Source organism: Ceratosolen solmsi, unplaced genomic scaffold (assembly GCF_000503995.2).
Source record: "Ceratosolen solmsi marchali unplaced genomic scaffold, CerSol_1.0 scaffold56, whole genome shotgun sequence".
Classification (NCBI taxonomy): Eukaryota; Metazoa; Arthropoda; class Insecta; order Hymenoptera; family Agaonidae; genus Ceratosolen; species Ceratosolen solmsi.
The window spans coordinates 6,065,080-6,082,000 of NW_011948425.1; the positions used below are offsets into that span (position 1 = coordinate 6,065,080).

At 29.0% G+C, this 16,921-nt stretch overlaps 1 protein-coding gene across 1 annotated transcript in view; it reads right to left on the bottom strand.

The window, feature by feature from the left end:
- LOC105363049 (EGF like, fibronectin type III and laminin G domains protein pikachurin) overlaps positions 1 to 16,921 on the bottom strand; it is an 88,815-nt gene that overhangs the window by 43,276 nt on the left and 28,618 nt on the right. The window contains exons 2-3 of the mRNA XM_011500620.1: positions 14,915 to 15,116; positions 4,969 to 5,113 (exon numbers count right to left, since the gene is read on the bottom strand). Coding sequence (XP_011498922.1) covers positions 4,969 to 5,113; positions 14,915 to 15,116 — 347 coding nt within the window. The remainder of the gene's footprint in view (positions 1 to 4,968; positions 5,114 to 14,914; positions 15,117 to 16,921) is intronic.

Below are 16,921 nucleotides of genomic sequence, written 5' to 3' on the forward strand. Positions count from 1 at the left end.
AAAACAAAATGCTAAAAATCAAAATGCTTAACCCAATTTGATGTTGGAGAGCATTCATAGTCGGAAGGATATTTTATTTTTTACATTCTCTTGAAATTTTTATTACTTTCGTCTGACATTATTGCTTCGCTCTGCTACTGGTTTTGATTAAAAAGAACCATTCAAATTGGGATAGTTTGTATTTTGGTATTGATATATATTTTGAAATATTGAATGTAATTTTTTTAAATTTGACATGTTTTGATATCTTGGTTAGCAATAGTATAAAAATAATGGCTTACCAAATACTCCAAATATCTATATGTAACTGTAGTAGCTTTGTACGTTATTTATTTTTATTACAATTATTTTTAAAAGCCACTTTTACATACAATTGTTGTAAATATGGGAGAGATCGATTGAATAATAATAATAATAATAATAATAATACTTGGTTATGCAGTCGTTACATAAATTAATATTTAATTTATCCGTTGTTGCATACTTTTTTTCATTTATATCATAGATGCAATTTTTACTCTTTCTAAGTACTACCGTTTGCGCTCAAATTAATATGGACGTTTCAAATTTTTCATTTTACCTTTCAAAATTATTACCGTTATATAACGATTTATCTTAAATTTACACGTATTTTCAAATCAACAAATTCATTTATCGCATATATTTCATTATTATACGAAATAATAAAATTATCATAGTAAACTACGATGATGAAACTTGTTAAAAATGATTATCAATTTGGCTCTTATTCATATCGTCTTGACAAATCACTCTTGAGCTGGAGACCGAAATTTGAATAATGATACAAGCTTTAAAAACATATCTTTGAATGTATTAGAAATGATTTATTTTTCTGTTCTGGAAACAAGAAGTGCACCGTCGAAATACCGAGGTGTCGAGCTAAGAAAATAGGAGATACTGCAAAATTGGAGCAAAAGAGCTTGAAGCTCATTGAACTAGAAACCCTGGAGAATTCTGTCGAATTACTCAAAGTGACAATACTTGAAACGTAGATTTCGTTACAAACTTAAGAAAAGCGAGATGAACGTTTTGTGTAAAAATTAAAACTTTAAGATTTTTCAGCAGATGAATTTGATCGAGAGATTTTGTAGTGCAATTATACTTAATAATATACTTTATTATGCGCATTATTGAATGAATTAACTTTTTTTTTGTTTTGTTTTTTTTTTTTTAATTTCAAGTTCGTATACAAATTTGATAGAAATTTTATTTCATATAACGATCACTAACTATTTCAATTTTTGTAAAGTAACGGTTGGGATTATATGCTATGTCTCCAAAAAATGTCTTTGAGGATTGAAAATCGGATTCCTGTTTTTTATATTCGAATGGGAACATTTTCTTTTATGTTACGGATTTATTTCTATTAGCCGAGTTTAAAATATAAAATAAAGACATTAATGTAAAATTTTAGCATCTGTCGTGTGCTTAACTTTATCTATTTTCCATAATCGAAATATCCAAAAATATCAAAATTCATAAAAAATTCTTATCTTGATACAGCATCTCTTAACTTGGGCATATGTAACTTACAAGTTAATTTAATGTATCAATAATAATAAAATTAAATATTTATTCAATTTAATATTGCTCTGCAGATTTTTATCTATATTACAATTCTTTAACTTAGGACTTCATTAATACGCTGAATATTATCAGACAAAGGGATTATACATTTTTCAGTCCTCCCTTCGTTACGTCAACAACTCGACGCCCTTGGTATTTTCGCTTCGCGCTCAACCGGGGTCTGGTGACGTAATGGCTTACTTAATACGGAGCCATGATGAGTCTTGCAACTTGCGATCTTTGCGATAAAAGATATAAAGACATGTAACTCGCAATAGCTGATGCTCATTTCAGTACTATAAGCGAATAATTGACAACGATCCAAGTCTTTACGTGGTTTTGAATTTTATTTAACACGTGAACCCGCACAATTTATTCAGAATTATTTTGGTTTATAGTATTCGATGGCATTGATACATTTTTTAAACTGTAACTAAAATAGTTTAATTGTAATAATATATATCATTGATAAATATAGTTTTTATAGTAGTACTTTTAATTGGGAATTTTTAATCGAACATTTAATTTGTATGGGTGAACATAATAAATAATTTGTACTTATTTTAAGGTTTAAGTTCAGGAGTTGAGGTTTACCTCGAATAGTTAGTTACTCGTCGATGGCAATTTGAATTTCTACTTACTTCAATCTGCATTTATGGACATTTTATTAAAAAAAAAAAACAAAATGCAAACTCATTTATGCAAGCATTGATATAACAGTTTACATCAGTAAAATTTTATGAAATAAGTAAATAATAATAATTAATGTATGCAAATTCACTTTTCGAATATTTGTATATTATTTATTTGCAGATGCAGTTAACGGTGAAACAAATACAAAAAGTTGACTTTACAGATGGAAGAGTATGTTTTGAAAAATTATTTTGTAATAAACGAATTTACTTCAATGATTTTTGCAATATCAATGAAGTTGGTGAAATAGGAAAATTAGAAAACATAATCTCGGCAAAATGGTTAAAGCCTTACGAACGTAAGCCGGGGCGTTCGCACGAGAAACTTTGAAATCTTTTCAGTAACGGCGTTAAAACAATCGAATCCCCCTTCTCCTCTAGACTTAATTAATGTCCTCAATTATCTTCATCAGCTGATATTGCGCCGTCGTCTCGTCCTCCGAATTGCGCCAATCGCACGTTCATATTTCGTGACGTAGACAAAAAAGATCCGAAGCTTAACTTTTATCGTCGCGTGGACTTAAGTGCCGGCGAACGAGTTCTCCACGTTGAGTTCGCCACAATGATTATTGCGCAACTTTTTCGATTTGCGAAAATGACCGAGACGGGAGAAAACTCTTGGGTTCGTGGCAAAAGAATGAAAAGTTAAGGGGCAGCCGTCCCGGATATATAAAGCTTTGTAACGAGGTTGTAAAGGTGTGGGCGTTATGCCGTTCCCAGGCAGTGAACTTCTAAAGTGTACGAATGACCGCTTGGACTGTTTAATTATTTTGCATTCCACTTCCTCTCTAATTAAATCACCATTTCTTTGCATTGTTCCATTTGAGGCCAAAGGATCGACTCTATCCGCACTTCTTTCGGCTCTTTTGGCGCGCTTGACCTGCTTTGCAACCGAGATTCGACACTCGCGTTATCCCTGAAATTCATTCTTTTGGTTTGAATTCGAGTAGTTTTTAACCTCTTAAAGCCGTGTGCATTGTCGACACCAATTCGCAATTTTGACTATTACAGCTGGAAAATTCTTGATTATTAGCTTTGCTTTCGAATAAAAGGTTTTCTTTCAAACTGACTTTGAAATATTTGATTCAGTTTTTCTTCCCTCGGTTTACCCAATCTCTTTGCAGACAAGTTAAGGAATGTTTATTGCGAATATAAACAGCTTCAACTCTCGCAAGCAAATTTAATTATTATTATTTTACAATTTATTTTATACTTGGTAATTCTGTTAAATCAAGTCTATTTTCATAAGGTTTTGAAATTCTTTTGGCCTTTTATTTTTCAACGTTTTCTATTAATATCGTTAAAATTTTCTATTAATATTATTATTAATATCGTCAATTAATTTTTATATTAATATATTAATAATAATTGTAAATTGTAACAATTTATATAAAAACACATTAAGCTGTTAAAATATTTCATAATAAAATAATTTAACGATTATATGTTAATTTATTTTAACAATTTTTGTCATATCAAACTATCTATATCTATTTAATTACGTCAAATATAATTGAACAATAACATTACACTTTTAATTGGCTGTAATGCATCAACGAACTTTCATTCTTATAAATAGATCTTATAAATAGAATTCATTCAATTTAAGAATTTTATGAAAGCGCAATATCATTTGTGCGATGTTGCCGCAATCGTTCTATTAAAAATGTATAACAAAGATAAAATTTATTTATCCAAGATCTTATAGTAAGTTTGCAACATTTTTCTACTTAAATAATACCTAGATATCAGAAACATTGAGCATATATTTTTCTAAATGCACTTTTCAGATCAAAGCAGCGGATAAAAGTAGGGCACTTATTGTGTATTTGATATTTGTAAAAGTTTAATGTTTTTCGAGTATTACGGCTGTAAATATTAAGAAGAATTATCATTTCAATATATTTTCATATTTTCATTTTAATCAATCATTTTATATCGATAAGCCAAATAGAATGTTACAAAATTATTAGTTTTTAAGAGATTAAAATGCTCTATCGGTCGATTATGTTGTTGCTATGTGCTTTAGTAATTGGAATTTTCATAATATTATTTGTAGATTTTAAGGATACAGTTTGAGGCAAATAAAAAAAAAAAAAAAAAAAAAAAAAAAAAAAAAAAAAAAAAAAAAACAAAAACAAAATGTAACGATTGTAAAATGTAAATTGTAACTGTAATATACAATTTTTCATTATTGCCCACATACACATGTGTTTACATATGAAGAGTTTATATAATTAATTATACTGTATTTATTTATAGTATAAATCTTTAAGTAAATAAATTTAATTCGTAAGATAAATATGTTAAATCTTACCCTATTCGCTTATTTCTTATAAGCGTTCTTATTCGTACTTTTTTTATACTTTTTACACTAATTCTTCATATTTGTTGCCATAAAGTTTAAATAATGCAAATAAATAATGTGTTAAGCACAATGTACCGTAGAATATAACGTATGAAAACAGCAATATGATAATTCTATATAATTTGTATTTTAATGATTATATTAATATATCCATGACATACTTTTGCGAATGAATAATTTTGATAAAAGTTACGCTCTATCTATTTTTATGAATGTTTGTTCATATTGTATAATCCAATTTCTTAAGCATTGCATTTAACAAATGCCCTAAACGATGTTGTTTTCTATCTATGTTAATAAATGTGGCTTTCTACTGCTTACCTTTGATCTGCCCTGAATTCGTTTCTCTTGATTTAATTGCAACCACGCATCCCACCGGTGTCGGTAGATATTCAAAATGTTCCATTCATTCAGCTTGACGGTTTCAGAACTTCTGACAATGCCGACGCCGCTTCCACAGTCAAATCTGGAAGATCAAAAACGAAAGCAGTTGGTAATTAAATTTAGATACGATTTTAAAAGTGAATATTAAATACTTTTATAAACATTTCAGTTAAATATTTTCTTTTTGAGTCACGGATTATTATTGTACTTTATTGCGCATTGCATTGTAATGAAATAAACTGCATATTTTTAAAATACATCTGTTTAAATTATTTTTTTTCTTACGTTTTTGTTAATTTTTTTTTGCCTTTTTTTTTTTTTTTTTAATAAAAATGTTTGAAAAAAGGGTGTTGTTTCATTTATTAAAAAAAAGTGTGTTTTTCTGTATTTACAAGCTCTCTTTATGTATACGAATTACTCGTTGTAGAGATAAATTTTGCTTTAGTCGTTCTATTGCGAAAACTTTCTAACCGTTGTTTCACCATTCATTAAAAATTTATATAATTAATTTATACAATTAGTATAATATATCATTAACTAAATTATCTTATTTTTTTTTTCTATTTACCATGTGTGCTCGAATTAAAAATCTTATTAAATTATTGATGCATTAAAAAATGTTCTTATTCAATTTCCCCATAATGAAAATACTAAACAGTGGGTTTGATATTAACAAATAAATATTTCCTCAATTGTTATAATAAATTAAACCAAATATACACTATCATTATTATTAATTTCCACCATTTAACCTAGAAATAAATATACATTCAACGTAGAAGACACGAATTTGATATGGTAATAGTTTATGTAGTTTTTGTACAGTTATTTTGAAAATCGAAGTCTCGGTGCGTACGTAAGTAATTCACACTTATTGCCATTCACAAGGCAGGAGACTACCCGCGTAGAAGTATTGTATTGTTAAATAATCATTTCCATTTGTAGCTTTCACGGCGATATGCTAAAAGCCTCCAAAAAATAGAAAAGTACAATAGTTAAAGTAGTTTCGGAAATGTGGGCATTGAGCATGAAGGCATCTTACGTCGGTGCTGCTATTCATGCCCTGAGACAGTAAGAGTGCTCCTTTGGCACCATTATTTACGATGCGTGCATGCCTTTCATAAAGCGTGATAGTCACATTTCTTTTATTACCATAATAAACACCTCGCCTTAGTAGCCTCTCCCTTGGGGTGGGGGTAGTTCGAAATGCGTTTGAAAAAAAAATGTGGCACGCAATATTGTCGCGATGAAATGTTATACTAATGCTTAGTAAATTGTGTTTTTAAGGTTGGTCGATGAGCGTTAAAATTATATTACAGAGTCGGCGCATTTAATCGGCTTAATTATGTTAAAGTAATGGTCAATTAGGATGACATCGTGTATGATGAGCTGCCGCGTGGTACTTAGTGCCATATTTATTTATCTAATTGGTTGAAGCAGCATATAATTATAAGATAAGAGCATTCGACTATAAATAAAGCGTCATTCGGTCTCAAAGTTTCATCAACTATTGAATTTCCAATTTTTTATTCTACGAAAATTCATATCATTATACATAATCGATTGATTATATGTGTATTGGCGTGTGCGTACGTTCGTGTGTGTATTAACTGAAGTTAATAAATTTTAGCCTACACAGTTGCACAAGATAAAATTAAGCAGACGCGGATTGTTAAAATGCACGAATGAGTTTCGTTATAATATTCTTTTGTGTCGTATAATTATTTCTGCATTTGCTTGTGCATCGAAAGAGGTTAGTTGGATTTCAAAAGGCTCGATTAAACATTTGCAACCTTATGCGTAGAACCATCGACATTAAATGAAGTATTCAAGTTTTATTGGGATTAAAAGCCTTATATATCATGAATTATAAATCAGGACCAAGGAAAAACAATTCCACGCTTTCAAAAGGTAAAACGTCTATGCTCTCGATTAATTCAATGGATATTTGGGGCTGGTGGAATTGTCGACAGCGTCGCGAATAAATTAAAAGATATGCCGGAACTTTGAAGTGGCGAATAAGTCAATCCCTCTCTGTTATATGGGCGAAGCCAGCGAAGCAAAAAAGCGCACTGAAGAGATGGTAGAAAAAAGTAGGAGGAATCCGGCGCGCGTTTCGCGCTCTTCAATTACAATATTCCAGTGGCTGAGGCGCGCAACTGTTCAAATACACTATTGCAATAATTCGCCCACGCCTCGGCATTTCTGCTCTCGCAAAATAGACAACGAGCGCCAAGTTGCAGTGGAAGAAGCGCATAAATCGACGAGTTACGAATGCGTTGAGTCACCAGTGGTGCAAGTGGTGCAAGTCAGCGCCAGCGCCAACGGATTCTGGCTTGGAAAACGAAACGTATGCGGAGGCCGATGTCGCAGTGGTGTGTTACAAAATAATTTGTGCGGCCGATGAATCGATACATTATCGAGGAGAGATCTCTTTGGGATTTCGCTGTGTAAAGGTCGATCCTATAATGTCGTATAGTTTTACGGGAAGAATTTTCTTGTAAAACTTATCGGATATTGACTCGAGGAGTATGCGTTATCTTTATGTTCGGATAAAAGATTATCGTCCAACTTCAGATAAAGATAGGACGAGGGTTCATCGTAATTTTTACTACGGTGTTGAACTATTTTTTTTTATCGCAGTTATCGGGGCCTCGAAAGTACTGTATATAATCTGGTAATCCTTATGGAAAATTTTTCTACGTTCTTTCTAAAGGGAGGTACGACCAATATAATGTCGAAATTTATGATTTTAACATTGTTGAAGAATAGCATTGAGTGTATACGTAAATAATTGTACTGCTAATAAGTTGTTGAAGCGACGGTCTTGTTGGTAACAAATTAATAAATTTTGAATATTTTCAATTTTTATTCGTATATTTACAAAAAAAATTGTTAATTGTCAAATATCATTGATGCATTTTTTAAGCGGAAACTTTTTTAATCAGAATTTTTAAGCAATGTTAGCTGTTGTTAATATTATTTAAATATTAAATTTAATTACTAGTCATACTATATTGAAGATAAAATATATTATATGTTCCATTCGTGCTGTACATTAACAATACAGAATTACATAATTTGAAATTCGTATTATACGCAGTTATTTTGATGATCTAAACGTTGTAATAATTTTCTTACTCTATAAAATTATAATCGATAGGAAATATTATTTTTAGAATATACTTTTAAATTATTATAAAAAAAAAAATCCTTAATTTAAATAAAACAAAAAATAAACGCTGTCTATACATTTTTGCCTACTTATGCTAAATAAATTGTAAAGTATTTTACCTTTCTTTTGAGTATTTAGTTAAATATTGAAAATAATTCTATTTTTAAACAGAAAATATTTTAAAAGTGTATGTAGTTGATCAATGAAAAATGAAAGGATCCGTTATGAAGATATCAAAATTAATACAATTTTATATTCAATAATGGAAATTTGTTTCCTCTGAATAAATCGATATACGCGTATATAGTAAAGATGGTATAACAAATTTTCGAAAAGGTTGTCTAATGAATTATAAAGGCATGCGGATTAATATTTGATGTAGTATTAAAATATTCTCAGGTAATAATGAGTAATATTGAAGAAAAAAAAAAGAAGAAATCTAAGATTTCAGTTGTTAATATTTCAGAATCGTTAACTTAAAAACTTTTTTAAAAAATGTTTTAAAAATAATTTAAAACGTTGATTTAGAAGATTAATGCTTTTCTAATTTCGTCATTTTTGGTAGCTTTGTGATTTATATGTCTTATTTCATAAAACATTATATTTTAGATAAATAAATTGTTTGCACTTGCTTTGCCTTAAAAAAATTACCAAAATTTCTTTATTCTATTTAAATAAGTATTTAAATTTTATTTTTATATTTTATTTTATGTATAATGTTAATATTTTACAAAATTGTTTAATAGAGGCTCAAAATAATAAGTAAAATCTTTTACTTCCAACAGAGAAAACCAAAAATTAATAATAAGATAACTGCTGTATACACTGGATTTTATGAAATTAAAGAATTTAAAGAATTAAAAAGATCTACGAGCAATGCGACCTTAATATTCAAGAATACGTGTACGGTTTTACATGTTCACAGACATATGAAAGACATTTAGTCATGGAATTTATTTTTGAAGGCGAGCTTCGAGCATCCATCTTTTCCGTTGCCAAAGTGGAAGCTTGTCCTGGTTCACTTTTTATCTCTCTCTCTCTCTCTCTCTCTCTCTCTCTCTCTGTCTCTGTTCTTCTCTCTTCCACTCTCTGTTCTTCTGATTCCCTTAGTTTTTCTTTATAATTCTCACCATTTCTTTGTCTGTATGTAGACGCCATTATGCAGTTAGATATAGACGATGATGACGTCAACATCTACGTATACCAGTAGTTGCCCATTTTTGCATAAATTTAGAGCAGTCTCTTTGCACTATGTATTTGCTTATTCATAGTTTTCCATCTGCCTTTCTTTGGTAAGTTATTCGGTAAAAGTTTGCGAAATTGAATTTCATGTACAAAAATACAGATATGTAAAGCTTAGTATAGCTTGTAAGTCATGTGCATCTGATCCTTCATTTTTGGCAAAAGCGTTTTTTAATAGTTTTTTCAAAGAAAATCGTAGTTGAGCCGATATAATTTTAAAATTTCTGTAATATTGCATTACAAGTATATAATTATTATATTACAATTAAAACAATTGCTATTTCCAATAAGAGCGAGTAATGAAAGATCATATTTCAATCAAACATTTTTACTTTAATGTCAATTAAATAATTTAAATTATATCTTCTTATTGGAACGTAATGGGAATGATATATTTAACATTTTTGAATGTCCCGAAAATAGACTAAATGAAATATGGTTTATTAAGAAATAATTAAAGTTTTTTTCTTTCGTCAAATAAATAATTCATGCACGCTATATATAAATTATGCTTTATCAAGAATAGAAGAGCAAGTACAATATTAAGGTTGAAATTCATCAATTACCGTAAACATAATTATAAAAATAGAGACTTTGTGAAATAGATAGCGTAAATTTTCTTCAATAAAGTTTTAATGAAATAGTAAATGATTATTCGTATAAAAAAAAAAAAAAAAAAAAAAAAAAAAAAAAACAATTACAAAGAAATTCTCGATCATTACATAATGCATGACCATTTTATAATTTAATTGCCGATTGTACAAAGTCGACAAACATAATCTTGAATTCACTTATAGCGTGTATCACAGGATTTCGAAATATAAGGCTCCACTATCTATTTATTACATGGCGTGATCACGTTCGCACTGGGAATCGAAAAAACGAAAGCCCAAAGCTCCGAGAGAAATATTGCGTATTATTTGAAACTTCTATGCGGTTTGAACGATCGAACTGTCAAGCGCTTGTATAACGGTAATAAACTCACAGAAGAACAACTGTCATGTAGTTCAACGAAGGTGTCAAATCCGTAGAGAGTAACTTTTGAGATCCTCGACAAAGGTATAACGTGTTCACATTTGATCAACAATCGACTATTTAACGATCTGTATAAAATTCTCAACATAAATAGTTTTAGATCTTGGTAATCATAATATGGATCTGTTCTCCGTTATTAATTATTAGTGTAAAATTAAATATTTTATACGTCTGGTGGTGTCGTCGACGTCTGTCGCATTAATTTTGGTTGGGAAGCACATTTAGCAATTACGCGTGATCATGTAATGTTTATAAAAGATAAAATCATTTTGTCATTTTTATAATAGACTGGAGAAGCGCGTGAATCGTAAAAAGTACATTGGCAGTGCAGAAGAAATACGCGGGAGCACATTGTTTCGAACGATATGTTCTTTGAAAGAAGTAAATAGAAATGTAGAAAAGAGCAATAACAACTCTCTTCTGCATATACGAAGACATCAAAATAGAATAAAATTTCGACCTCGACATTATTTCGAACTCATTTATCAAAACCAAAGCTAACTGCAACTATTAATCATCGTGAGCACTTTACGTTATATTATAAAAAATATACCAGGTATCTGGGACAGTTGTATTATTAATTTGATGCAATATAATTACTCGCGATATCTTATAGTTTATGCATCATTTTACTTTCAATATCATTCATACGAAATGATACGAAATTTTGTTATTCCCGACATGGGAAATGGATTGCTATTTGTAATATTTTGCTATTGATCATTGAGATAAATCATTGAGCCTCGCATGGCGCATATTATTAAATACAATAGCCAACGTTACTACATTCTGCAGCGTCTCGATATATGCAGCAAAATATCAAGGAAATGATATATGTAATCGCGCAGGTATTTCGTGCAGAATTGCTTACCGCTTCGCACATTTCTGTAACTTGGCACTTGGACTGTTCATTATCAAGAGGAAGAGCCGAAGATAAATATTGAGCATTTGAAAAGAGTTAGCATAGCTGTTGTCATTATCGTTTGTACAAATTTTAATTTTAATGAATATCATATAGAGTCGTTAAAAATTTAGAACTCGTGTAAGTTCATTTCCTTATAGGACTAATTTTAATTTTTAATTTTCATTAAAAACTTGCAAGAGAAAGTAAATTAAAATTATAGTTATACATAATTAACCAGGAGTTATGAAATAGCTTAGCGGCTTCAATTAAGAAAACATTACTACGTAAAGAAATATAATTTTCTCGAGTTATGTTTGATAAAATGAAATATACATTTATATAAAGCTTAGTATAAATATTCAAAAGATTGTATTAATCGTTAGTAAGTAAAATTACGTAAAAATTTTTAAAATCTTTTTATTTATTTTCTTGATAATTGTAATTTCATTAAAAACAAAAAACAAAAGATTTACTCAAATTTATTATTTTATTAAAATACAAAAAAAAAAAAAAAAAAAAAAAATGAATTTCATTACACATGAATTTTGAGCTTTAAAATATTCTTTGAATAACTAATAACTTTAACCATAAACGATGTAATAAATTTTTTATCAACTGAAATTTTTATTAACTTCATATTTTTCACGAATGTATTATAACTTTCTGGGTAGGAAAAGTGAATTTAATTTTTTAATAAATTGACATTTTCTCACAATCGATATCCATTATGTCGATAATGTGAAACATCAGTAAAGGTAGGAATAATACTACCTCGAGAACTTTTCAACTACATCTCGAATAGAAATGGATTCTGGTCCATAGCGTGTTAAACTTCGTTAAACTTTAATAAACTTTTGTAAACTTTCGAAAACTTTGGCAAACCATATTAAAATGTAATAATTTTGGTCAATTAATACAATTTAAGATACAATGAAAATACAGAAAATATACATTCATATATTCTTATATTTTACTTAATTTCATTTACATGTTCTATGAAATTAACGCTCGCATTATTTTCTGTAATATTAATAAAAAAGAAGGTTACATTCACATTGATTGTTTCTATTACAAAATGAAAAAAAAAAGTAATATTTGCTTGAAAGTTCTATTATTCATTCTGTGTAGTTTGTTCAACAGAATTTCATTTATCAAAAATTCTATTAAAATATTATTAGATTATATTTTTTTTTTTATATAAATGTTTTGCATCCTATTGTCTATTCGAAACAAATTTTTCCATTTTGAGTATAATGTGGATGTTTCGCGTACAATAAAATAAGTGGAAAAGGACATAATTCGGAATGTTGAAAAATATACTTGATTTCCGTATTACTTGAAAAATCATAATTCGAGTAGTTAAATAGGAATTGTAATTCAATTTTTTAATTAAACTATTGTATATCTTTATTTTTTTTTAAATTTTTTTACTGTTGATTTTGATTATTTTTTTGGGGTTGAGAACGGCTCAATAGCTTTAGCTTGCATTTCAAACTGAATTACTTTCTATCGAATGTTCAGCTATCTAATGCGATCGAGCGATGATTATCTTTATTTGTCTATCATTTCATACGTTTCACACCACATCGAGTCTCTTAAAATTAGTAAACTTTTACTTTAATCAATCAATGTTTGGCAGTAAAAATAAATAATTTTCGACTATAAATATTCAAATTGCGGCATATAAGAAAGGATTCGAAGGTTACAGAGGTTTTCAATTTTCTTTCTTTTTGTGTTTTTGTTTTTGATATTTCAAATTTGTAAAATTTGTCAAATTTTTGGCAGATCTTTCGTGGTATAATGAAATTAATAAAATGCTTCATATTCTAGTTAAATTATTATTACAATTATAATTGTGATTATCTTTATTGAATAATTTTCCACTCACAATTATAGCCTTTGCTTTACTTACAATAATGTTAATTCGAATTTAGCTAAATACAAATGATTCATTAATCAATTTAAAATCACGCAATTATAGAATTCTCAATCAGATAATTATAGAATTCTGAAATTAATAATAGAGATTCATTATCTTTAAATAAAAATATCTTATCGATATGCTACAGTAATTTAATTTTATAAACATAAAGTAACTTTCATTATTATTTAATTTGATAGTACAACATTAAAGCATCCAGCGGATAATTTAACAGTTGCTTTTATCGTTAAATGTTTAAATAATAATAATTTACATTTTTAGAGCATTTTTTAAGATAGTTTAATAACAAAATTTTAGTTTATCAGCTTTCACCGCACGTCAACAACACTATGCTTGTAAATCATTATATTAATTTTTTGTCATATACTATGTCTCTTCTCCACCAATTAATGCAGATTGCAATTAGAAATATCGATACATTTCATTAAAATCGTTTTTAGCGTGGAAAATATATAAAATATTGTTGTAAAAAATTTGAAAACATATTAATGTACTTCGATTATGTTATGATTGAATAATTTATCGTCATTGTACCTATATTATTATAGTATTATAAATGTCTATGAAAATAAATGTCAACAATTGGTATTTAAAATAATTTAAAAATATATTGCAACGACTTTACGAGTACGTAATATCTTATTCAATGTAAGATATAATGGTATCATAATCATAATAATTTATCTACATAATTTCATATTATGAGTTAGAATTAGATATATTGAATAACCACAATATATTGTAATTTTTATTTTGGCGTGGCAAATTATCCTTGGTAATTTGACAATTATTTTAATCATGTTGATTTATATGAAACTTTTTTGGTAATATGGATAATTAATATGGAGAGAAATGTCTGAAAATTAAACACTATGCTATAATCACTACGATTATCGAACGATATATCCGACTATCTAATAAAAGTATATTTAATTACAATAAATCTTTAGATATAAAAACATTTCCGTTAATTTAATTTACTATTGAATGGTATATATGAAATTTATTTAACAATTTTGATGAATCTCAACAACAAGAATATTATTCGAATTTGCGAATTTTATAATTTCGAATACATAAAGCCATTTTAATTGGTATAATTTAATTATCCATCATACATTTTACATAACGATCAAAGAGTAGAAATAAGATTTTAACGAATTTGAATATTTTAGAAATTTAATTTCAAGATAATATCTGTGCTTTAAGATAACATCCATGTAAATACAGTACAAATGAAATCTAAATACATTATAATATTGTAACGTAAGATTTTGTAACAGAAAGGTCATATTTAAGTACTTAATATTATTCCGTTCAAATACGGTCGCTCTTCTGCATTTCCATTCATCGTAAGCTGATTACAGGCCATTTAGTATTTTAATAAAATATTTTAATCAAAAGCGAATTAGGGAGTGAAATGAAATTTTTACGTCATCAAAGTCAGCAAAATTTACTGCGCTATATACCATATGTTTTTAAAGAGTTATTTAGTTAGTATGGAGCGATGAGTAATTCGTAACAATAGTTCGTTTGTAAAATCAGAAATACATGCGGTTAATGAGAAGCTACCTAACAGCCTCACCTGAACTCAACGTAGCCGTGGTGAATTATGAGGGCCATGAAGTCGCCCTGCAGGTCGTCCCGCTCGCCGGCCAGCAGCAGCACGCCATCCCAAGCCTCCGGACGGAACTCCAGCTCCAGCTGCACGTGCTTGTAGGCCGCGTGGAGGGCAGGAAATGCCAGCCAACTGAGCCCGGTGAAGCGAGGTGATCTTACTTCCACTTCTGTAATGGAAATTTCGGATCTTAGTTGTAGCTTACTTGCGATTGATTGTTATACGAAGGCTTTATCGTTTATGGAAGTCGAGCCCGATTATCGATAGTAAGGAACTATCAATTGTTGATTTGGCTTTCCCTCAGGTGAAAATGGGTAAACGGTTTCAACGATGCTTTGATATTATTCGACAAATATGTCGATTAGATCCGAATATAATTTGTTTCAAATTTTAAGAACGCTTAAAGCGCTAATAGCCCGATCGTCAAGTTTGCGAATGTTCGAAGTTTGTATAGAATTCGATCACTTAGACGGGCGGAAAATATTTTACCCTAGATATATATGTATACGGGCGTTTTTTATTTTAAGACAATTTTTGTTTGTTTTGATGAATAAATTTTCTGAATGCTATACGTATACTAGATAATTAAAAAACTATATAATTTATTTTAGGCGGCTGTTTAAATTATACAGATATACTATTATATTAAATGCAATTTATTGAAATGTATTGTCAACATATTGCGAGATACGTTTTGAATTACCGTGCATTAAATTAAACATGCATAGGATAAGTACTACTCGACTTAAATTGACGAATATATGCGGATCAAATTTAAGTGGGTTGGTAATTATTTATAGTGAAAAGCGGTATTGTCGTAAAGAATGGAAGGTCATTAGAGTTCTTGGCCGAGTCATGTGTTATTGTTTCTAAAAGCGCGGGAGTGACCAATTTCTCTGTTCTCTTGGTGGTATTAAAAAATAATATTTCTTTTTGAAATAAATGTCAATAAAAAGTTTCTTAATTAAGTCGGTAGCATGGCGAATTGGCAAGCGGAAAATCTCGAAAGTTTTCCGATGCCATTTACCTTTTCGCATATGCTTATGAAGATTTATCGTTTGCTAATTAGGTCCGAGTTAAAGCTATATTTATCTATCTATCTATCTATCTTTATTTATTTATTTATTTATTTATTCAGTTATTTAAACACACACAAACACATATGTGTAATATACGCATAGAATATTAGTGAATATGTGTGCGTGAATGAGTGAAATAGAAAGAGAGAGAGAGAGAGAGAGAGAAAACTGATTTATCATCGATCCACAGGCAGAAGCAAATTCGTCAAAGTTCATCACTACAACTCACTGGTCGTCCGGAAGCCTCTGCATATGTCATCTCGAGGGAACTGAAAGCCTGGCACTCATCCCTTATAATGTATTATTGGCTTGTAAATGGCTTTAAACGAGCATACTGGATTCTAGAATCGAATTGGTTTATTTTCATTCGTATCATTATACATAACTTTGCAATTTATCAATCATTTAAAAAATAGCTCACTAGCAATTGTTATCATATCGGCCGATTATTTGCTTATTAGTATTGTATATTATTATAATAGAATTGCATATGGAATTTAGTAGATAAAGCTAAAAATTGTCTTTGTACAGATAAAGCAATTATGTTTTTTATGATCGTTATACTTCCTCACTCTCCAGTTTGGCAATTTTTAGTAGAAGCGATAATAAACGTAAATTTTACGTTACGAGATTTATTTTGTAGAGTATAGAACATTGATGTAAAGTAAGTCAACAAGTGTAGTATTTGTTGTATTATAAAATAGAATTGGTTTTACATGTTTCTGCTATTCTAGAGATTATGGAGGAAAAACCTTATGGAAACAAAAGCGAATATTCTCATTCCTTTTCGTTGGCAACATTTTCAGCAAAGTCGACGCAAAGTATTGACATAATCGACAACTTGTATACTCGCTCGATATCGTCGGTGCAAATTTTATTTCGCGTGTCTAACTTT